Consider the following 24,556-nt stretch of genomic DNA (forward strand, 5'->3'; position numbering starts at 1 on the left):
GTGCTTCTTTAATACCTGAGTTCCAGGTAGCAGTAGTTTCTCATGCCGACAGCATAGTAGTCAGCGGCTGTCAGGATGTCAATCCCATGGGGAAATGTGCCCTGCAATACACATAGAGAGTTGGACACCTCATGTTGATCTTGGTGTAGCTTATGGAGGAATTCCAGCATCATATCTCAGTTGTTACTGACTAGTCATATGTGTAATGTCAAATTGCATCACAAGAAAAAGAAATATAGGTGCATTTTTCTCAAAAGCAAATTACAAGATTTTCTAAGACATGATTCTTAAATTCAATGCCGTTCATGGCCATCTGAAATTTACAAGCAGACTGTACTGCTAAACTTCAGACCTTATCAAACTTGTTTTAACCTTGTCCTGAACAAAAAGGTCAGCCTAAATTTCAAAAACTGCACCAACCTGGCGGCCAACATTTTCCTGGAATGCTGCCGATGCTGCTCTTCGTACGTTCACCTCCCGGTCAAATACTGACGCAACCAACAAACCACTGAAAGAAAATCCACACATCATCAGAAACATTGCTGAAGACCATAAGTGTCAAAAATCAGGAAACAAACACTGAAATAATAGCAACGAAAAGAGGCAGACGGTCAAATGAAAACCTAACCAGATCAACACCACACAGGACAGTACTTCAGTGAAGTCATGGCATGTTGTCACTAACGAGGATGGAAAGACAAATAGACGAAGGTCATAGATGAATCCAACTTCGGTAATACACAGCCATTGATGTTGTACAGTAACACATTATTAACCATATTGCCAAGCTTGACTGCCAAATTTAGTCGGCTGCCTCTTACAACCGGTACTGTTTGTGGGGACGTTTTCAGAATCTCAAGTGTAAAATCTATGGTATGGGATCTGAGAGAACCAGGATTGTAAACAGGCAAAAAAATGGATCTGAGTAAAGGAAAGAAAGAATGCATCCTTGTAACTATCTATTCCACTGATTTACATAGTCTAAAATGATTCTTACTTTGCTATTTTGTTGACATATGGACTGATTTCCTGAGGATCATAAGCCCTGGCGAATGCCCAGTTCACATAACAGGCAGCATCACGGACGTGTGCTCCAACAGAAAAGCTTCCCCGCCGTTCATCATAGGCCAGAGCTCTCAGCACAACAGGAACAACTGAAAATGTGTTTGGGATAAATTTTGTTACTGCAGTATTCAGATATTTCCCTAATCCTATCCAGAAAAGAAAGAATAAACATTAATGGCTTTATATTAAATATGACTGAAAATAATTCTGAAAATGTTGAATTTTTTGCAATATTCAACAAGAGTCAAAGGAAGATGACAGATCTACCCTACACTCACTACTTGATTTTGTTTAGACTAAGCCCACATCGTTTCCATGGAAATCTTCAAAAATACAAATCCAAAAAATCTGTAACTAACAAAAGGTGCCACTTCAAGATCTGTTTGATATATCTGACACGTTTTGCAGAAAGATATTGAAAGGTTTTTGAGTTGTGCTCCAGAAACAAAGCCCATCCTTCCCTTTTGAGGCTAAGTCCAAACCAAGAAAAATAATGACAAAAAATCTGAAAATGGTAAAAGGCACCACTTTAGGTTCTGTAGAATGAAGAGTGACAAACATATCTTAGTACTATTCCATTGGTTTAAGTAAGAATCAGGACACTGGTATGTTGAAACCAGGAAAGCCAATCATTTTGTCATATGAAAAACTTGCATGGTTATTATAACCCCCACCCCTGAAAAGAAGGAATTAGCATTTTGTCAATCCAACTTCAAACTTTTAACACTTTGAATTCATATGCCGAAATGTGTTACCATGTATTCCTACTACACTAACACTGAGATCCCTGAGTTTACTGACCGTCTGGGAGTCTCTGGGGCACCAACAGACCTCTCCGACCTAACTCAGCCAGCGCAAGGCAACCTGAAACAGCCATAGCACAGTCATGATGGAACCATAGTTCCACTGTATTATCAAGCCCTGTATTGCAAGCCCTTCAAATGTTGTTGAGGAAAATGATCTCTTGTTGACCAGAGTCATACATATTGTAGGACTTCCACAGGTCCAACTCAGTTCCAGTTCCCTACAGTAAGGATAAGATAGCTACAGATATCATAAGAGTGTGTTGTGACCGGACCATCAATTCAGTACAAGCAGGTATTCAACATAAAAGTGATCAGCTGACCACGAAACCTCAATCAGCTACTTGTTTAGAAAGAAACAGAGAGAGTGCTGATTTGAGGATCAAAAAGACTAAACAGTGGTCTTGTAAGACATAACTAACGGTACACCTGACAAAATTGGATGATCCTTTGAAGCAGTCCCCTTATTTCACTTCTTCTACTACTGTAAATATATGTCGTAAACATGGAACACACATAAATATTTCCATGAGAGTTATTTGTAATTGGCACAGGTTCTTCACAGCATGTTGGCATATACCTTGTCACGCACGACAAAAACCTGCTGAGAAACTATACATGTTGCTACAAATATAATCCGGTGTTCATTACAAGTCAATTTCACAACTAGATGCATCTTTGAGGCTAATCACCAAACAAGGATGCTGGTTCTCCATACCTCCATGCCAGGCTCCATCTGTTTCCTGTAGGCTAAACAGCTCCAACACAGACCCCACCACCTCGTCAGCAAGCTCCTTTGGTAAACGCCCAGTCACTCGCCCAATACTGGAAATACACAAAAACGCCCGAAGGACATTTCATCAGGGGTTAAAAATTCCAAACAGTGTAACAGTTCGTGAGGAAGTGAAACATCACGTTACATTAGGCTGCGATAAAAATGGAATCTATTCAGCATGATTCTATAGACTCCCTGGTGTTTTTCAAATTCATACTGTGGCAAAAATCATACTAGTCAATGTGTTTTTGTGATGTCTTAATATTATCCCACCATAACAGATTAACTGCAGTAATGGAAAATTAAAGGATGACCCATAACTTCTTTTGAGTAGGATATGACAACTATTTATACAATCACCACATAATTCCACAAAGGAAATGTTATTCATTTACGTAAAAACAAGATCTTTTTAAATGTGCTTGAGTGAGTGAGTGAGTGAGTGAGTGAGTGAGTTGAGTTTTACCCTGCTTTTACCAATAATCCAGAATATCATGGCAGGGAAACCAGAAATGAACTTCACACACTGTACCAATTTGGAGAATCTAGTCTGGATATTCCATATCATTCCATAACACTTTAACCACTAGGCTACCGGAATGTAATAGATTCCTTTATCAGTGTATTTATGAACATTACTCCAGTGTTACATTCAGTTACTGGACCTGCCTACCCTTTCGCTGCTGACCACCTCACGATTGTGTCTTTGTCCCGCAGACCGCCCAGCAGTTGTTCTAAAACATCAATACAGCAGTGGCAATGTGCAGTAAACAGCTGGACCAGACAGGTTTTCTTCATGTTTCAGGGATCAATATGCCTTTTGTTTTGTGAAATAGATATTCTTTGCAAGTGCAAGTCTGTGGAGACAAATGTTCTGCAACATCAAATGGAGCCATCACTTTCACATGCCTTAGAATTTAATCACAGATATGAGAACAGAGAACATTAACAAATGAAGACTACCTATAACATCTTCAATTTCTTCAGGGACATCAATATCATCATCATCTTCTTCATCAACGTCAATTTTGTTCTCAGTTTTATTGGTTTGTTTTGTCTGTTTCAAGTTCTCGGTAAGAGACCTGCTGCCTCGCTTGTATCTGAAAAACATCAATGAAATAAAGCACCATCCAGGAATCCATAAATTACTAAACAATGACATTCAACAGCCAAAACAAATGTCATGTAAATTTCATGAATATAACAAACTTAATGCCTATTAATTGTGCTTGCTGGATAGTGAATGTGGGGTCTAAAAAGGATTTCTTTGAAGAAAGTCCTCCTTGGGGTACACATGAGTATTAAAATCTACATTTTAAAATCCGATAACAGTTGTAACTATATTTTTCAATATAATATAAACAAAAAAAAAAAAAATAAAAATAATAACAGTTAAGAGCAGGTAACTCTCAACGTCGAAAGTCAGGAGTGGTATTCTGTCTGGCAACAACTAAACTCATGAAAAAGTGAAATAGCAAAACTACACTTACTCAGCCACCTGATCACTCATGTTGATGAGGTGGGTGTATGGCTAGGGTGGGAAATATACAGCCCAAGCTTATACAGTGATTGACTCAAATCAATGATATAAACCCCACCCACTAACCACGACAATGGAAAGGAAAGTATGGAAACAAGCCGAAGCAACTCCCAACCTAAATAGCCCTGAACCTGCCAAGTGTAGTGAGGGGTGTAAATGTAAAAATGCTGAAAGCCAAAATCACTGAGAAATTATTAGCCTCACTAAACACTTCCTGAGGAAATCAAACGGTCACAAACGCATTGTAAAAAAAAGCAGGATAAAACACAGACTTCCAAATACCCAAATTCAGGAAGAGCTAAAAGCTGTTAGCATACAAGAAACTCCTGAAAAGCGTACAAACAAGCATTTGCTGACTATTACACATCTTGGTCATAAGACCAAGCCAAACCTACCCCACTCACTCTTGCGTAAAGGTAAAGAGGACGTAAGGGACATGGTAACATGTCCCTTTGAAGAAGACACAAAGGTAATTCTTGAAACTGAGATGCAAACATGTCCTGTCGAAGATGAATTGAAAGTAATTGTTGAAATCGTGATGCAAAAGAACAAGAGGGTGCGCGACTTCGAGGTCAGATGAAATGCGCCAATCCCCTGTCTCGACCGATGAGATCACTAAGCATGGTGTTTCCAACTTGAAAGAACATTATCTGCCTGGGCACCTCATGCATTAATGAGACGCTTGACAGACTTCCATTTTCCTCAAAACAGTACTGGGCGCCATAGGCTCATAACCACAATGATTATTTGGCTAGCACAGCCATAATGCAGTCCCTAGCCAGCTGATGAAGAATCACCAGCACTCTCTGCCCATTCCCCAGCTCCCTCAGCAGAGCTGAGAGATGTGCCAGTGGAGCATACAGCATTGAGCTGTTAAGGGGAGAGAACAGCAGACTGACGGTGGAATGTGCGGCCTTAGTGGAAACAGGCTTCTCCCTTGGAGGCAAACTCTAATGGTTCGAGCATTCGACATGGACAATACCTGAGGCAACCCAGCCTCAATTCTGTCTCGCACTTGCCTCAGGGAAGAACCTAATCAGTGTTAAGTAGCAAAAAGAGATGACGCTCAAATCAGCTTGTCCACTATTCGAGGCTGAACCCCTGGCCCATGGCACATGGGAGTAGCCTGATAAATCAAAGTACCCTAAGCACTCAAACAAGACCTCAGAGCCTTAAAGTGATAGGTAAACGATGCCTCCTTGGACAAAGCATCTACTGAAAATGAAATGAACTACCGGCCCTGGAAATCTGTACCCTACCAGTGCCGAAGCCTGGTTGGTGCTACTCTGGGGATCTGCGAAGCCAAAGCTAGGTGGTTTATTTTCGAACCCCAATCCCAGGGGAAGTGGTCTTTCTAACAAAACAAGACCTTCAAACGCGGTTATTCTGCAAAAACAAGAGATGACCTAATATATGGTGAGAAGCACACTCAAGGTTTTTATATATATATACTCAGGTCGCTAGTTTGAGTTGGAACATGGTCCCAAGACATCTGTGAGTAGCCTGACAATACAGGGTTCCCTTGGTGTACACAGGTAGACCTCGGAGCGTCAAGCTGATCTGCAGCTCTGTCACACTCCACAGCCTCCTGGCCAGGGCATTGACAGACATGATGCTCAGACATAAGCCTGGGTCAGTCCCCCAGGTTCAGAGTGTCCCCAAGCCGAAGCTCAGATCCAATCACCCCCTGGACGTTGGACCCTTCCCAGAGACGAAGCTTGAGTCAGGACCTCCCCTAAATGACGCGTCACTGCAATCCCTATCTGTAGACCGGGTACCAATCTCCTCTCGGAGTTTGGACACCATGATATAAGGCACCAACAACCTCCACTGCTGCTATAGGTAAAAAATCAACTGTTATGGTGTAGCAACATTGTTTGTGGGGCAGGTGTAGGTGTGTTGATGATAAAGGCATTTTCTTAGAAACCTCTAATCAAGTATAATCCTTACCTGAGGCAGATTAGTGAGAAACAAAAAATCTGCATGCCTGAAGGAAGGTGTGTGAGGCAGAAACCCCTGGCCCAAAACACAAACTCGGTCACCATGAGCCAAGCTGTGTGTAAACATACGCAATGTGTAACATAACACAACATAACATAACTGGAAAATATTGATGCAGGAGCGCTAAATATGAACATCTTTGATCGTCATGAGCCTCCTTGGCTAAACACCAGGAGCACACCTCATGACCATCCTGTGGTGAAAGCACTGCAGTGTCGCACTGCATGATACACAGAACCGCACCAGTGTTACTAGCAGAAACTGGGAAGCAGCACACATATACACACAAGTAAACAGCAATAAATCAAACACACGGGCGATATTTTAATGCTGCAAGCTACAGCCATTTAAATACTAAACATAACATGCAAAGTAGAAAAAAGGCCAGCCGCACCTGTGTACATACTTGTGACTAAAGGTGAGACTAAGAGTGATATGAAACAAACATGCTATTAAAATTACCATACAAAACCTTTGCTTAAAAATAGAGAGAATTTAGGAAAGCCTAACATAAAATGAGCAAACATAATGTATGAACTCCCTACTAGAGGCTACCAAGAACACATTGCAAGGAAACCAGGACTTCATGGTCCGTCATTTTGCCTGCCACAAGGCTGGAAAAGAGAGAACCCACGGCCAAGTTACAACTAATGATGAATGAGAATATCAACACATGAAATCCATTTAAGGTTGATGTGTAAAGAAAAGAACCATAGATACAGACTGAGACTGTTTTTCACTCATCGTATCGGTAGGAGGGCTAACTCGAAACAAGCACCACGCATGTCTATTCAACAGAAAGACAGCAAGAAAAGTGAGATATGATGGCAGGCGTTACCTGCACTTTACTGAAGGGGTCCTGGGGGGGCCCTTTAGGGGTGGCTCACAAGACAAAAACGCGTTTTATGCATTGTAAATATTTTATCAAAAAATCTAGCTACACCTGTCATAGGATATTCAAGTAGATATTGCAATGCTTATACGTACCCCGAAGAGAACTTCTTCTGAAAATGAATACCAATATTCCTCTATTCATATTTTTTTATAATCCCTGAATGGTTGAAACCGTTAAAACATTCCTAGGTAAATTCAAAGTGTATGCAATTACTTTTGGTCTGATCATCTGCTAACCAACGGGCACGCAAGCCTACCTCCAGGCAGCGACTCTGTTCTTGAGGAAGGTAAGCCCTAGTCTCTGTATGAGCTTGATGGTTAGTTTCCGCAGGATGGTGTTGCCACTTTCCATCATGTTGCTGTCTTTGACATTCGTCAACACAGAGGGAGCTGGAATATATTCAACACTACACTAAGCTTGAATCTGCTGCTGTTCTGTGGAACATACACTATCTGCGATATCTCCTACCTCAAAGAAATAAGAAAGAAACTTTACCCTGTTATGGTGTAATGGATTTGATGAATTGTAAATGAATACATACTTTGAAAATGCTACTATCAACACATGTATTTCACTACTACCCACCATATTGCAGTAGATCCTCCCTTTTGCTCTGTTTGAAGAGCAACGCCATCGTCATCAACACACCAGATAGCTGGTTTGTGCCCATCATCGTTTTACCTGAAACACGATACAATCACTTGACTAATCAATCATAATTGATTAAAAGAACTGTACTTGGAATCCGGGAATCTTCTAGGTTCACAAACCAAATTGTTTTTGAGCATTTTGATATTCTTTGGTGCAAAATTGTGTTAAACATGAAACCTGCTTTTTTGCTTCACTTACGATCAGTGGTGTGGAGAATCTGAACACACCAATCCAGAAACTCAGGTAACTTCTGCTTGACCACATCTGGTCGAGTCATGAAGCGAGATAAGAGGAATGCAGCTGCATCACGACTCTTGCCGCTCACACTCAAGTACGTCTGTAACAAAAGCCACACATTTAAAGCCCACAGATAACGTAACAAATAGGGAGGGTATGGTCAAGGGGAGACAATCTTACACAAGACTGACTAATGCTGGGTTCAAATCTAATATGGGCCATAAGAATGAAAATATTTAAGGCCTACCAAAGAAAACAAAATCATGAAATACATGTATACACACATAACATCTGGCAAGTATTAATCATTACAATGAAAGCTATAGGGTCAGTATTTATTGTTTGTAGTTTGCTTTGTTATTGGAAGTTTGTGCATGCTCTCTCTTTTCTCAACTGAAATAGTCACGGAGGACCATCAGCACTGAGTGAGTTTGTGAGTACGATTTTACACCACTTCTAGCAGTATTCGAGCAATATCACAGCAGGCTTCACCAGTTGTAGCCATGTTGGAAATCAAGCCAGGGTCTTCGGTCTGACAAGCCACCACTATAACCACTAGGCTCCCAAACCGCCCAAACATTTGCTTGTTGACTACCTGTCAGGTAGAAGGAAATAGTACGAGTTCAACCTAACTCAGACCTTGCAGAGATGAAGAAACACCAAACTAACTCATTATACAGGGGCACTGGCAATACGGTTATTGAATAGTGGTGTCAGATTGAAAATTAAATTTGTAAAGATAAGGGAATTTATTTACTTGTCACACTTGTTTTGAGTGAGTTTGGTTTCATGCCAGTCTGAGCTATATCCAATCTAACTGAGCTAATCCAGCAATATTACACACTTTCTACATTGTATCCATGCAGGGAATCAAGTCCAGCCTTTAGCATGATGAGTGCATGCTTTAACCACATGCCTCACCTTCCTATTCATGACATCACAGCAATTTGCTGATATGTCAAAAGCTGCATCGAAGGATACTGGCAACAGCTACCATTGAAATGTGTTGCCCTGGTAACATGACAAAAAACAGAAAGACATCACTGAAGACGCACCTTGCCCACTTCAATGATTCGATCCATGACTGGTTTCTTTTTCTCTCCACCTTCAGTCCCCAAACTGCCGTCAAGTCGGACCATGTCAAAAGGAATCATACACACCATTGACAGCCACAGCAGCAGGATGTACCGAGATTCCCAGTTCTGTAAGTCATAACATGAACATCATACAATAATGACAAGAAGAGAAATGGAGATTAAAGCAGATTGAGTAAGAGAGTATTCTATTTCTAAAGATTCTGATCAGTTCACATTTCAACAACATGCACTTGAACAACATCATATATGTACATGCAGACAGTACGGTACACAAAGATATCCTGAATTGAGATATAAAGATATTTAGTATTTTATCTGAAACTGTTTAACATGGTTGAAGTTTTAGACTTACTGTTCCAACACTCCAAAAAGACCATTTCCATAGGCTGAATAAACCAAATTATATCAACTACAACCTGCTGGTATTTACTAAGACCTAATTTGCTGTGAGGTGCATGCAACATTGGTCCAATGGACATGAATGCAGACTAAAGGTTTTTGAAGATAACAACATTCCTCACCTTAAAGTCATAGGGGTCCTGTTGTTTTATAAGGGCTAAAACTGGTTCAACATCTGCAACTTCATGAGGCAGGAGGCGGACGACAATCTTATATCCTCGCATCTGAAAAACAATGAATAATTTAAACTAGCATCCAAGATGCAGACAGGTTGAAAATACTATCCTACATTTGTTGAAGTGCTGAGTGAGTTCATTGGGAGCAATGTCTCTTTGAAAATATTTCAGGCAGATAAAAAAGAATGATAATGTTAACATGGGAAGAAATCACAAAGTGATGACATCACAGTAGTGGTAGGCATAACAACGCTCAATATAGAGACAATTCTGGGATGGAAACCAAGAAACTGGATTGGTATCAGCATCTGATACAGTCAAGGGACACAACTCATCTCTAGTCTACTCACTGCCTGAGATTATTGCCAAAATGTCCGCTTGTTGAAGTAGGAACTTCAGAACAAACTTAACTATATAGTGGAGCAACTTACTTCATATGCAGATGACCAGACAAAATGAACCAAAACAACGAAAATGTCTTTCAAGTTGCAGTGGGCACAAGAGGCCAAGTTGCCTATAATGCACTATGCAGTTTTCTCCTTTTGCCATGCCAACACCATAACTGTTAGTTGGAGCTCCGATTGACCTGATCCTAGTTCTAGGTCTATTAGTATGATACCCACAATCAGGAGTTTTCATCAGCATCTTGATTTCCTCCCAATACATTGTGATATAACGGAAATACTACACAAACCAGTTTTAAACCAAGTTGTACGCTGTGATTCAATATTGTGGTTACACCTTTCAGTTTGAATATCTTCTCCTGAAGATCCTAAAGAGTGTGCAAGACAACATATTCCCAAGTTTGAGAAACACTACATATACTAATCACTGTGTTAGGTATGAAACTGAAGCATGACCCCCAAGACTGGAACCCAGGGATTGGTGTACCTTAGTAATGAGATAGATATACTTGAAAGCCAGGTGGACAACAGGGACAGGGGTGTCAGAGTTCCGGGCTTGGTTCAACAACTGCAGCAGCAGGGATTCTGGAAACAATGAATATAAGGACACGTACTAACTAGGTGATGAGGTTATCATGCTGTGATTTGTAGTGTCGCAACATCTTCTGGAATGCCCTTTGTAACACCTGGATATTTTTTCAGGTTTACATTCAACACAGTTTGGGTGCATTTTAGTCCAAATTGATTACATCATGATGAGATTCTTGCACTTCGCTTATATCCACTAAAAATACATGATTATATTTCAAATCAAATGTAAAACATTAATGACTAAACTAAGTCAATGCAAAAACATGTCTGCCACACAGTATCATTTTCTTCCCACAGAGGTTACTTGTCTTCACATGCTGATGTGACACACAAAACATTTAACAGCAAGCTTTTCCGTTGGCAACGAAGGCGATGGAGATTCCATTGGTCCATAAATACATGACACAGTTCTGTCTAGAAGACAAATTTGCGCATTACACTGGGGAAGAGGTCCTAGTTTTCCTAAAGGATAAGAAAATTGAATGATCACTTTTGAAACAATGTCACTGATTGCACAAATAAATCTTACTGCAACCAATCACAAATCCTTAAAAATGACACCATGAAAGGGCCGTTTTAGAACAGAAGTTTGTATGAAGACATGAAAAGAAACCTCTGTGGGATGAAAATGCACAGTATCGAGTATTGATGCATTCATAATGTAGTGAAGAAAATTGTGCATGAAGGATATCATAATTATTTACCCTGAAGCAGTATTAACATCAGCCAACAATGAGCTAAAATCTTGAGTTCTTGTAAGGCATTAACTGGATGAACATGAATACATGACATGTTTTCACAGATAACTGCTTCTTTCAGTACTTCATGCATTATTTCAGAGCTAATTCTCTTGCATTTTGCATTTCAGCTGATGAAGCAAGGATTAGCAAGAAAACATTGTATAAAGAATTAAAAGAAGTTGTTATCCAAAAAGATGTGTCATGTATTCATGAAATAAATCTTGATGTCTTATTGACCTGGTTTACCAACCAGATTAACGTGCAACGAACATTTGTGCTGTAATCATAAATTGTGTTTACCAAGATGGGGATCAATCAGATGTGGTTGTTCTTGGTAGGAATCGATGATAACTGAAAAAGAGTGCATAAAATATAACTGATTAATATACATGACTGAGAGAGAGAAAGTTGTTTGGCTTATGCTGATAAGACACAATATAGTATCTGTGCTCACTACTAACTTGTTGTCGCTAAGGATCAGGAAAGTTTAATTTCCAGTTTTCATGCACTCAAATTAAAACATAACAGATATCAACACAAACTTTTCCTACAGACAGAAATAAAAACATTTTCTCATAGTTTCAAAAAATTAAAATACACGGAATATTTCAGAAACAGCATAATAAAGAAAAATCAGAAACTGGTTGTGGCTGGTATGCTTTAGAAATAATAACAACAGCATAATAAAAGTTTTACAAAATACTTAAAGTGGTTTTTACATTCTCACACTCAAGGATGCAACTTGAACTGGGACCATTACAAGATGGTAGATGTGGAAAACATGATTTTGATAAGGAAATCGCTATTACTGACATGGGTAATGTTGTGGGTTGAATGCATCCCTACATACAGTAGCAACATACCTGGATTTGTGGTAAGTTACATAATATATTTCTTAATGACACTAACAATAATACCCTACGGTGACACTTCAAGTCACTAATGTTTGCATTTCTGACTGACACTACACATACTCCTTTTGACTTCCAGTTGTTCGAGGTAAGATACAACTTCAGGTCTGTGTACAGGATCAGATCATATCATAGAAGTATCCAGTTTCCAGTCAAGTGTTCCTGTACAACAACAACAGACTGAATATTTTGCACCCGGCTCAGTACCAAGACAGCTCAACAATCCAGAGCTGGCACTGATGTAGCAGCCACAAAATTTCCGAGTCTCGTGATGGGATTCGAACGACTGACCTACCGATCTGAAGTCGGACACCTTGTCAGTCTAAGTAAACTTAGTCCCAGTGTATTTTGTTACACTCCACCACTGAGTCCAACAAAATCTAGTAGAAGGTCGCATCAGGTAACCTTTGAGTGACCTATGACCATGCTGGCCGTCCAATCCAACACGAGACAGTTAAAAAGATTTAACCAATCAGACAACGTCTACTATTTAGGGATCGGAGGGACTTTCAAAATATTCAGGTCACTGACACAGATCTCTCCACAAACAAAAATCTGCATAAAACACAGTTATTTGACCTGCAGTATACATGCTTTGGGGTTTCTGTTGACATGGTTACCATTAGCTAATATTTCCTCATAACATTCTTGAATGTTGCCAAAACACTATTTTCAGCGACTGTTTACTCACCGTTGTCATGGTTGTACGTATGCTAAATAGCGAGCATATGCTAAATAGCATTTGGAATCATTCGGATACGAACCTTTTCAAGATAAAAAGATCAAAAGATATGTGCGAATGTGCACTTTTGGGATTTGGTAAGCTGTGTTCTGATTGGTCAATCTCAAAGGTTACCTGACGCAACCTCCTCTACGGTTTTGTTACACTCAGTAGTGGAGTGTAACGAAAAGTACTAAGGATAAGTTTACTTAGACTGGACATCTTGTCCACATGACCAAAGAGGTTAACCTTGTCTGCAAGCTGACAAGGTAAGGATGTCATCTGTGGGATGACTCCACGCCCTGCTACACTGACAGTCAGTTTTTAAATTCGCATATCCCTGATACATAATGCATTTGGTCTCACTCTAAATATGTAATTAAGAAAACCAAAACAACTGTGGTGACAAAGTAAAAATATATGACTGACCTACAACTGCATTAATTACGACATATTTATAACTGTAATATGGCAAATGTGATTTTGCTATAGCCGTACACCAAGCGTATGAGTCACGAGTGAAAGCATGGACTTTGACAGCTCACTTTGCAAGAATTAAACAAAAATAAATTTGCTTAAGCAAGCTAATAGACAATTCAGATTTTTATTCAATGCACATGACTGTCAACAAAAAAAGTACTGCAAACGGTTACAAATTGTACAGTTTGAAAAATATGCATCAAGTCTATATGTAGAAAATGACTCATGAGGTGAGCAAAGTTTACTAAATCCTGTTGACAACTCACTAGTGAATCGTTCACATGACATTTCTAGACTTCGAAGGTCTTCATAAACATCCTTCAACCCATCGATAAGTGACCGAACTTCCTCGATCTCTTTAAAATCTTCATGATAAGCTTTTAATGCATCGCCTTCGCCATCTTCGACTTCCATGACACTCGAACGTTCCGTAGCAGCCGCCATATTTGTAAACTCTCACCGAGGAAACGCAATGTGCGAGATTTGGATTTCTATAAAAAATACTTATTCAAAGCATAAGTTAAATTTGGAAAGTTGTCCCAATAATATAATATGGATTGAAGATAGTGATCTTGATTTTTTATTAAAGAATTTGACAACATTTCACGTAGAAAAGTCACACTGGTTTGGCTGTCTTTGAGCATTTGCGCTCCTAACAAGTCTTGATGTAAAGAAATCGAAGGGCAGGGTACCAGTCTGATGTATAAATATAAAACGAAATATGTTTCTTAATGATAAACTTGATATTGCCTCTGATGTAACATTGTTTGGTATTTAAATACTAAATTGTATGTGTATTTATTTTTAGTATTTTTCTATGTTACAGAAAATGTACTGTATTATAATTGTTCATATTTTGTTCGTAAAATAAGACATCTACATTTTGAGCTGCTATACGGAAATAAGAACGGTAACTCTTATGCCGGTGTTAAGTGCTCGTTTGTGGAAAATTTTAGGGCAGCTAAGTACGGCAGTGATATTAAATTTAACCAATCACTTAGATGGCAGAATCATGTATTTACCAATGTCAAGGGAAGCATATGTTCATACGAAAGCAAACTAGACAGCCACGAGGGAATATTTCATGACAATATCAGTGACAAACATGTCCGGTAAGGAATTATGGAAAGTGTTCCTTCCGTCAAGCATATTAACTTGTCCCAGTGGCTACATATACGGATGTGTACTTACAGGACGAAAGACAATTTGTATTCAGAATGTCAGTGAGAGTGAAAATATAGGCCATAACAGTTCAGTGGTTGGAACTTGGAGGTCTCCATCCGACCAAAACAAATCAGAAAATTTCAAGAAGATAAAACCCTTTTCTCACAGCGACATCAGAGTTGAATTGTGTATATCTGAATATGGTTCCATTTCTTGCCGCTTGCATGTAAAGAATCATTTGGAATCAAAATGCCACTGCATTTTGTATGATCCATGTGATTTGCTGTCCTCATACATTCTTACAAATAAATCCTTCTTGGGTCATTCGTCAACTGTTAGTATGAACGATGAAGTTGTGGCATCCTGTGAAAATATATCGGCTGTTGTGTCAACAATATTGCAGTTTTCTAACAAACCAGGAGAGACTAAGGGAAGACAAGAGGTAAAAGAAATCTCAAGGAATGCTACAAGGGGAATCTTTTATCCATTCTGCCAATTTGTGATATTCCCATTCATTTCAGTTTTCCTTCTGATTGGAAGAATATTTGACAACAGGTAAGACAGACAGAATAAATGAGGTTATTTGATGACATGTGATTATTTGATGGCCTAGAGATAATTGTCAAGAGTTATAAGAATTTAGTTAATTGTAATTAGGATTGTATCAGTGATTAAAGGATCACTAGATTCTCTAAGTGGTTTTACATGTTTGTCAGTCAGAAGTTGTTCAGTCACACAATGTTCAAACTGTTTTGCTTTTCAGATGTACAAAGAACAGTTTTGCCCAAACTTGCCTAGATGGACCCACACTGACTCGCCACATTCGATACAGATGCAGCCTCTTGAGAAGAAGTTGTTCTCGCAAAAATGATTCCCCACTAAATAGGCTGAAGTAAGTACTGTACTATCACATCGACCAGTACTTGTCACATGATGATTCCATGACAAAATAGAAGCCATATACATATACTACACACTTTTTGATATAGATATTATGGGATATTATGGATATACCTGGGAGGAGTTGTCATACAAGTAGCATGCACTAATCCATTGGAATCTACTTATTACTAAGTGAAATTAATTATTCATGGCTGTAATTTGTGCAGATTACTTTTATCATGTTTACTAACATACTGTGCCAACCCCACACCATCATGTAAAACTTGGGAAGAATCAGTTGCTCAAATGGTAGTGTTTGTGTGGATACAGTTATATTTTAACTTTGATACAAACTGATATATTTCTTGAAGGTTCCTCGATTCCTGTGGCCGGCAGCTGATTGATACAGCACTGGGTGTATGTGTGATGACTGTCATTATGAATGCTACACTCGCAGACACTGCTGCCACTACCATCATGGACTGGGCTGATGTGAGATTAGATTGAATTCCTCTTTCATTTCCAGCCCACCTCACAGATTAATAATTAATGTTAATTTGTCAACTTACCCACTTTAACACATATTGTATTCTAGATTCTCTTTCATTGGCATTATAGAAGTTGGGTAGATGAAGAATGAGGACTATTTTTTTGGGACATACAACTTCTTTATTCTGTATAGGCAATGCTTCAACATAGATTCTGATGTTGTTATCAAGTATGAGACTTCCCCTATTTGGCTCCACCTGGCCCCCTACAACCAAGAGGAGGTAACTCTTGCTTTCTACCTCATACCTCACATTTCATACTGTCTTTCTGTTGAATGAAAAGTGAGGTACGAGGTAGATGGCAACAGTTACTACTCTTGGCTGTAGGGGTGGTCTCACAAAACAAAGTTTTTTGTTCTGTAAATATTTTATTGCAAAAAACATTGTTACACCAGTCATAGGATTTTAAATGGACATTTTAATGGTTATATGTAGCTCAAGGAGGGCTTTCTTCAAAGAATCACTAAAATCTACAGATTTGTATGACTTTTTGACAATGAGATGTATGTGTCTAGAATGTGGCCAGTGCTCTGACTCAACTGATCAACTGGATGATGGGGGCACCTGCTGGTTTGAAGCTCAACTCTCAGCTCACGCACTTCCTGGGGCACTTCTTCCTTTACCACATCTACCTGTGGACAGGTGAGTGTTGCTTGTCAAACTGAGGAATCTGTAGGTGGTCATGACCAGCTGCTGTACCCTGACTTGTGTATATCTGACAGTGAGGTAACCAGACACAGTATTGCTCACTATCATACTGTGCCCACAACTTATTTTCATATGTAAGGGACTACACGGAAGATCAGGGTTAGAATACTGATCTTCAGTAACCCATGATTGTCATAAGAGGCAACTAACTGGATCAGGCTTCCTGACTTAGTTGTCACATTTCACCGTTGCATAGATCGATGCTCATACTGTTGATCACTGGACTGTCTGGTCAAGACTCGTGTATTTACAGACAACTGCCATATAGCTGGAATACTGCTGAGTGCAGAATGCTACTACTAAACTCACTCATTCATATAAATGACTGTGAGTGTATCGTGCATGAAATTTAAAGGATGGCTTTCTCTACTATACCCATATGTAGATATCTGACTGTGAGTGTATCATGCATGGAATTTTAGGCTAGCTTTCTCTGCTATAGCCTTATTTAGATATCTGACTGTGAGTGTATCATGCATGGAATATTTAGGCTAGTTTTCTCTGCTGTAGCCTTATTTAGATATCTGACTGTGAGTTTATTGTGCATTGAATTTTAAGGATTGCTTCCTCTACTATACCCATATTTAGATTTCTGACAGTGAATGTAGCGTGCATGGAATTTTAAGGATTGCTTCCTCTACTATACCCATATTTAGATGTCTGACTGTGAGTGTATCGTGCATGGAATTTTAAGGATTGCTTTCTCAACTATTCCCATATTTAGATGTCTGACTGTGAGTGTATCGTGCATGGAATTTTAAGGATTGCTTCCTCTACTATACCCATATTTAGATGTCTGACAGTGAGTGTATCGTGCATGGAATTTTAAGGATTGCTTCCTCTACTATACCCATATTTAGATGTCTGACAGTGAGTGTATCGTGCATGGAATTGTAAGGATTGCTTCCTCTACTATGCCCATATTTAGATTTCTGACAGTGAGTGTATCGTGCATGGAATTTTAAGGATTGCTTCCTCTACTATACCCATATTTAGATGTCTGACAGTGAGTTTATCGTGCATGGAATTTTAAGGATTGCTTCCTCTACTATACCCATATTTAGATATCTGACAGTGAGTGTATCGTGCATGGAATGTTAAGGATAGCTGTCTTTACTGTTCTCATATTTAGACATCTGACTGGGTATGTATGTTACAGGGTACTTGTCCCTATTGAGACCAGTCTTAGGGGTGCTCCTTCAGGCTAGCAGTGTGTTGGGGGTGATCGGGGCGTCAGCCCAGCTGTGCCTAATCCAGGACATCATCTCAATGATGACAATTCACATTTACTGCTTCTATGTGTATGCAGCAAGGTAAGGCATGCTATTTATAGTTTGACACTTTATTGATCTGTTTTTCTTTCCCCAGACGACCCGTGAAGGTCCCGGGGTAGAATAGGCCTTCAGCAACCCATGCTTGCCATAAAAGGTGACTATGCTTGTCGTAAGAGGCGACTAACGGGATCGGGTGGTCAGACTATGACTTGGTTGACACATGTCATCGGTTCCCCATTGCGCAGATCAATGCTCATGTTGTTTATCACTGGATTGTCTGGTCCAAACTCGATTATTTACAGACCGTCGCCATATAGCTGGAATATTGCTAAGTGCGACGTAAAACTAAACTCACCCATCACCCTCACCCTTTCCCCAGACAGGTGCATAGCAAGCCAATTTCTTTGTGTAATCCCTATAGGTTACAAAGCTTTATCTTTAGATAGTAATAAGGGCTTGGCCAACATTTTGGCAACAATCATATGGAAGCCTGGACTTTTTTTGGTGTTAGTTATGCCCTTGACAGAGTCACCTGTTCATTACAGGAATAAAACAACTTATTGGTAGCAGTAGGTCATTGTTGTGTGTTGTCATGGTTACAGGTTGTTTATGTCATTACTGATTGATAGTGATGGAAGTGTGTAAATTGTAATTATATCAGAACCTGGTTTGTCCACTTCCATTTTGGGATTTTGCTGTAATGTTGCTGTTTGTAGTGTGGAGCATCAGAAGGATTTGCTTCATGTTATGTAGATTGTAGGAACAATATTTTCAGAAGTCTAGGATATACTGTAGTCCACTTCCCTGTGATTTTCCAAATGCAAAAAACACCCTCTGGAAACTTAACCTGGAATCTCGCCTTTCAGATTTAATATATTTCCTTGGCTTTTGTTTATTTTCTTGTAGAGGTTATTTAAGACACCTTTCATTTGTTATGGGGCAGTGGAATAGGCTGGTTGTGAAAGCGTTGTCATGCTGAAGACCCAGGTTTAATTCCCAACGTGGGTGGAAAGTGTGAAGCCCATTTCTTGTGTCCCTGCTGTGATATTGCTGGAATATTGCTAAAAGTAGCATAAAACTATACTCACTCACTCACTTTATTTGTTATTGTCATAATTCAAAGTGACTGCTCTAGTCTAGATATTTCATTGATACAGAGGAGTGAGTGAGTATGGTTTTAATGTTTTTGCAATATTACATCATGATGGGGACATCAGAAATGGGCTGGAATCACTTTACCTATGTGAGGAAAAGAACACTGAACTACTGCTTAATTCAAAATTACTGATATCCTATGAATACTGATTTTTGTGTATATGTTCTAGTTGTCATTCTCTCTGATTCAGGTTGTACAGTTTGCAAGTGTATGCCTTAGCCTCACTGTGGCGTCTGTTTCGAGGGAAGAAGTGGAATGTGCTGCGTCGTCGAGTTGACTCTGCCGTGTACGACATTGATCAGCTGTTTGTGGGGACTCTGTTCTTCACCATTCTTCTCTTCCTCCTGCCCACAACACTGTTGTACTATGTCTTCTTCCTCGCGGTGAGAAAACATCCACTTTTTTATCTCAGCTGAACTGACAGTTTGTGTGAGCTTGTTAAGCCACTGTTGATGATGTCATGGTGCCTCTTAATGAGTTAGTGAGTTCAGTTTTGTGCGCCATCTAGCAATAATCATGGGTGGGGGGATTCCAGAAATTGGAAATCAACCCAGTTCTCTGGTGTGACAGACAAACACTTTAACCATTAGGCTACCTCACTAACTAACCCCTGGTGGCACTCAGTGGCACTAAACAGCCATTAAGTCAAGTATCAGTGTCTATGTACTGTATGATTACATTGGCCACCTGGTCCAGATGTCTCAGGTTTTCAGTCGTCTTATTACTTATGATCATCCCTCATGATCTTCATACCTCATGATCTTCTTTTTGCTGATGTACATCACAGCCACATTTTGTTGTGAAATGATGCAATGCATTGATGTCTCAGTAATGTCAGATAGATTATACCTCCTGTTTTAGCAATCAAATTTTGACATTTCAAGTCTGTAGTTTTGATATGTAGGATAAAGCACAGCTCCGAGGTTATGGTCAAAATAAGACCCAAGACCAAAGGGCAGAGAGAAGAAAGAGTAAGAGTAGCGCTCAAGGTCTTACTTTCACAACCATAACCGAGGAGAAGTACTCTATAATGCATATAAACTGTCAGTGATGGATAATTAGATGATCATGCTATGAAGCTATGTAACAATAACTGAAGAGCTACTAAAATCAATTTAATGACAGTAACTGTAAATAGATAATGTAACGCTTGCATCTACTTTGGATAGGTGGCCATGAGTTAGAGAATCCGCTTTATAACCTTTCAAAAAGTAAAACTGGGAAATAGGTCTTAATTACAAAAAATAAAACCTGGGAACAAACGAACACCTCAAATGTGGTTATTCAAGGAAAAGAAGCCGTGCTTAATATATTGTGAGTAGCACCCTTCAGGTGTATAAATCATCCCCAAAGTCAAAGTCTTGGGTAAAGTTTGTTTACTACTGCCATAAGGATTATTTATTTGAGCACATTTCTTTTGATATTATGGAGTTGTAGTTACGTTATTTATCCTGTATTGGCAGTTGCGTGCTGTGGTGCTGGTGACAGAGGGACTGTTGACGCTTTGTGTGTGGGTCATCAACCATCTCCCTGTCTACTCCATCACCATGTGGCTGCTAGGGTCAAACACAGTGGCAGGTCAGTTTCAACCTCCTACCCATTCCGATCCTACCCCTTCCCCTCCTACTCCTGCTGCCCACTCTCTTCCCACAGAGGTTATTTGTGATATCTTCCCATGAACAGCACTCCTAGTATGGCCATATTTCCCAGTTCTTGTAAAATTCATAAGAGGCACAAAAATCAAACATGAATTATCTCCCATCTTTCTATCCAGTCAGAACATGTTTCATTGACTTAGGTCCAACTTGACTAAAAATATGGGTCCACAAATATCCCTCCTCTGTTAGGGACTTGTGTTGAGATTTAATGGCTAATGTGTCTGTTGTCAACGAGGGTGATGGAGATGCCATTGAACCTCCATTACATGCCTGAGTTGTATCCAGAAGAAACACTTGTGCTTCACGTAGGGGAAGATGTTCTAGTTTTCCCAAAGCATACAGAAATTACCAAAGCCTTGCACATAATCACTTTTGAAACAATGTCCCTGATTGCACAACTAAAGAGACATACCAGTATTAGAAGAGCGGTTCTAAGGAAGATATGACAGGAGTAACTTCTGTGGAAAGAGAATGCCCTCTGTCATTTTTTATTAGCTTGTTTGCTGTCCACTCACAATGACACCAGGATGCTATATAACTTAACTGTTCTATTTCCATACATTCTTTATTACTTTTTCTTCTCCTGACTCATGCTTATTGTGCTTATCTCGTTCCTCTAAGCAAAGACATACAGACACACTCACCCACAGGACGCCTCCCTGTTTTTATCATTAATTTTGATTTCTGATATGTATATTCATATTGTTTCATGATCATTTTTTTTTTTTTTCAAATACATACACTTCTGTCTGTGTGTTGCTAGGTGATGTGCGGTTCTCTGTGGTGCCAGATTCCTACACTGGTACCTCCCTTGTGCTCACAATGCAGGTATATATGACCATATGATCATGTTGTGATCCGTTCATTTAGTGGAATGTTATCTCAAACATGATCATCTGTTTACAAACAACATTAATTGTTGTGAATGCATTTATACAATTACAAGAAGACACACTTTTAGTCCATCATAGTTAATATCGCTTTCTTATTACTCGATAGTTGAAGATACTGCAGTGTAATATATTTACGGTAATATTGCACTAGTGTAATACCTCTTGACGTTTGACGTCAAAATGGTTCAAAGTTGTGACGGCACAATGCTAATGTTGCTGTTGCAGTTTTACTAGACTTTGCTTGACTCGTGGAGAGCTGAGAGTCCTCACACAGTAGGAAATTTTGCCGCAGTTTCTGTTAATTTATGTTGGCGAGTAATAAGCAGAATACTAAACTCGCTTTCACTCGTTTGATACCAAATTTTCAACTCCTTTAATTAGTTTAATAAAAATGGTATTACACAGAAGGTCGTTTAGTATCCTCCATATAACTGACACAGTAACAGTATATATTTCTGTATCACAATGACAAAAAACAGAGGATTTCAACATCCACCAAACATTCAAAAAAGTCCATAAGTTCTTTGACTAATACTGTTTAACAATGGGATGTAACTTCAGCTAACTTTTGCATTTCATTTGTAAGCACATGCAACAAAATGGTTTTGACAGTTTGCCTTTCAAACTATTTGCCAATATAAATGGTTATTGTAGGTCAATATTATGTAAATGTATCTGAAATGAAATAAACGAAATATAACATATTGAATAAACCAGGTTGGATATAGAGGTTAATCAGATATTGCTGACCTGTGGTAGAGGGTTTGTTGCGAGAAACTCTGGGTAAAGAATGTGTATCTTAGCTGGCGACACAAACGACAGAACAATGAATTCTCCCTGCTATGTTGTAGCCCTCCCAACTACCTCTTGGCGAGTTCCTAAAGTCCGTGAAGGATACGCCCACACACACACAACCCTCAGACTCACTGGTGGTGCTACTTCACAAAGTTATCAAAGGTCAGCTGATATACCCATGGATAGATGAGAAAAGCGCCAGCGACAAGAAGAACGTATAGTCTTCCAACAGTCTAGGGTGGATTGTGGTAATGGCAGTATAGGGGCATTGTGTGTTTTATTTAAACTGCATGATCAAATTTCAGACGGGTTTTTGTGCTGTTGACAAGCAATAATTTTCCTGTTATCAAAATGATTTGGAAAATATTTTTGAAACTGCAAATCATTTACAGATAATGTTGATGATATGCCTTTCACACCTTCCACCTACATTGATGTTCTCTTGTGAAGTCAGGATATTTTGTGTTTGTTATTCTCATCAAAGCTTACTACAGAGTTACCTTGTCCCCTGCCCAAGCAACTTGGAATTATAGATGATTTGTCTTGTTCAATTTATTTTGATTAGTTGGTTCACAACTTTCAACATTAAGGTACGTTCTCACACTGCAACTTCTAATAATTTTTAGTAACACAGTTGAAACATCAGAACACCCTGTTCTTCATGTTACTTATTTTCAATTTTCTGATTCTGAGACTTGTATCATCCCTGGGGAGTTCAGACTGATAATATTATGTGTAATTGACATTGACATCCAATGTTCGAGGGGAAAAATGCTGGCACCTCAAGCATGTACCAGTTGTGTTGATATGTGCGCTATATAAATATCCTCTAATAATGATAATAATAATAATGAAATGTAGAAATTAGTAAGCTTCCCTATCTCTGGGCGCCATCACTCAATAACTGAAAAGATGTTGACCTCATGACAATCAGACATTTGTGCTCACTACCCTTACACTCATACCACAGGACAGTTAACGTCCCTTCATCCTGTCAGTCCAATCTTTGTTTACCAGACTGGAAATGTAACTGTCAAAATGTGTTTCCTAATGCATCCTGAAGACCATAAGCAAAGGGCGTTCTTGACCTCACGCTTCAGTAGAATAAATATTAGAAGTGGAAGACACTTTCCATTGCCTGTTGAAACTACTGCCAGGTAATCTCGAAAAATATCTGACCTCACACATGTCAGTCTTCCTCATTGGTATTTGTTAAAATGGAGAGTGAAAGGGATAAGCATTAGGACGGAAGATCAGAGGAGTTATACAGCATGTGGGTTATACATAATGGTGGGTATCACGATCTGTCATCATGCAGAGTATTGTCAAGACAGTTGCATCACTAAAATAGAAAGTCAAGGTGAAAGATGAAGATTGTCGTGGTGCATCTCAGCATTATATATCTCAGGGAGCTTTATGTAGTGCCTTTCTGGCGGTGATGTGAATCCTGATATCACCAGAACATTCACTTCCTGTCAACACAACTTGGTGACTATAAGCATGTTATCATCTGTGTTAATATGTGTCACACCAGTTACGACTTGACTTTCCAGACTGCCCTTGGTCTGCTTCTTCAAAACTTGATTCTGAATATCATGTTTGTAGTGTGTGAGTGATGTGTGTCTGTCTGTCTGTCTGGACAGCACTGTGTCTGGAATTCGTCTTTGTTTTGTCTGTCTGCTATGTGGGTCTGTAGTCTGTCAGTGGTAAATGCCTTTAGTTTTTGTACTATGTGTTTTGTTGAGCATCTCCTTTCTGTGCATGCTATTTGTCTTCCTGAATCTGTGTTTGAACTAATGTGCTCTCATATTTTAAAGAGTGGGAGAGTGTGTGTCATGATCTGTCAAGTGCTAGTGTGTGCATCCAAATTTTGTGTCTATTATATGTGTATGTGAAATATGAACTACTGATCAAAACAGAAGACTATATTTCTGACATCAATCTTCTCGCTAACGGACAATGGCAATGCAACAAGGAGCAATTAATCAATGT

At 39.2% G+C, this 24,556-nt stretch overlaps 2 protein-coding genes across 2 annotated transcripts in view; one reads left to right on the plus strand and one right to left on the minus strand.

The window, feature by feature from the left end:
• LOC137284670 (tubulin-specific chaperone D-like) overlaps positions 1–13,956 on the minus strand; it is a 69,889-nt gene extending 55,933 nt beyond the window's left edge. Inside the window, exons 1-15 of the mRNA XM_067816578.1 lie at positions 13,753–13,956; positions 11,675–11,725; positions 10,531–10,628; positions 9,586–9,687; positions 9,023–9,169; positions 7,929–8,067; positions 7,665–7,760; positions 7,336–7,468; positions 3,607–3,743; positions 3,317–3,377; positions 2,587–2,693; positions 1,867–1,929; positions 998–1,154; positions 421–508; positions 16–101 (exon numbers count right to left, since the gene is read on the minus strand). Of these exons, the coding sequence (XP_067672679.1) occupies positions 16–101; positions 421–508; positions 998–1,154; positions 1,867–1,929; positions 2,587–2,693; positions 3,317–3,377; positions 3,607–3,743; positions 7,336–7,468; positions 7,665–7,760; positions 7,929–8,067; positions 9,023–9,169; positions 9,586–9,687; positions 10,531–10,628; positions 11,675–11,725; positions 13,753–13,930 (1,643 nt within the window). The 5' untranslated portion in view covers positions 13,931–13,956. The remainder of the gene's footprint in view (positions 1–15; positions 102–420; positions 509–997; positions 1,155–1,866; positions 1,930–2,586; positions 2,694–3,316; positions 3,378–3,606; positions 3,744–7,335; positions 7,469–7,664; positions 7,761–7,928; positions 8,068–9,022; positions 9,170–9,585; positions 9,688–10,530; positions 10,629–11,674; positions 11,726–13,752) is intronic.
• Positions 13,957–14,424: 468 nt separating this feature from the next.
• Positions 14,425–23,112, plus strand: LOC137284083 (phosphatidylinositol N-acetylglucosaminyltransferase subunit Q-like). Its single transcript, XM_067815763.1, has 9 exons — positions 14,425–15,205; positions 15,414–15,542; positions 15,904–16,024; positions 16,596–16,722; positions 17,948–18,101; positions 19,409–19,601; positions 20,682–20,796; positions 21,640–21,704; positions 22,621–23,112. Exons 1-9 carry the CDS (start codon positions 14,571–14,573, stop codon positions 22,783–22,785), a joined length of 1,704 nt encoding a protein of 567 aa, XP_067671864.1. The 5' UTR covers positions 14,425–14,570; the 3' UTR covers positions 22,786–23,112.
• The last annotated feature ends 1,444 nt before the right edge of the window (positions 23,113–24,556 follow it).

This window comes from Haliotis asinina, chromosome 5 (genome assembly GCF_037392515.1).
Source record: "Haliotis asinina isolate JCU_RB_2024 chromosome 5, JCU_Hal_asi_v2, whole genome shotgun sequence".
Lineage (NCBI taxonomy): Eukaryota > Metazoa > Mollusca > Gastropoda > Lepetellida > Haliotidae > Haliotis > Haliotis asinina.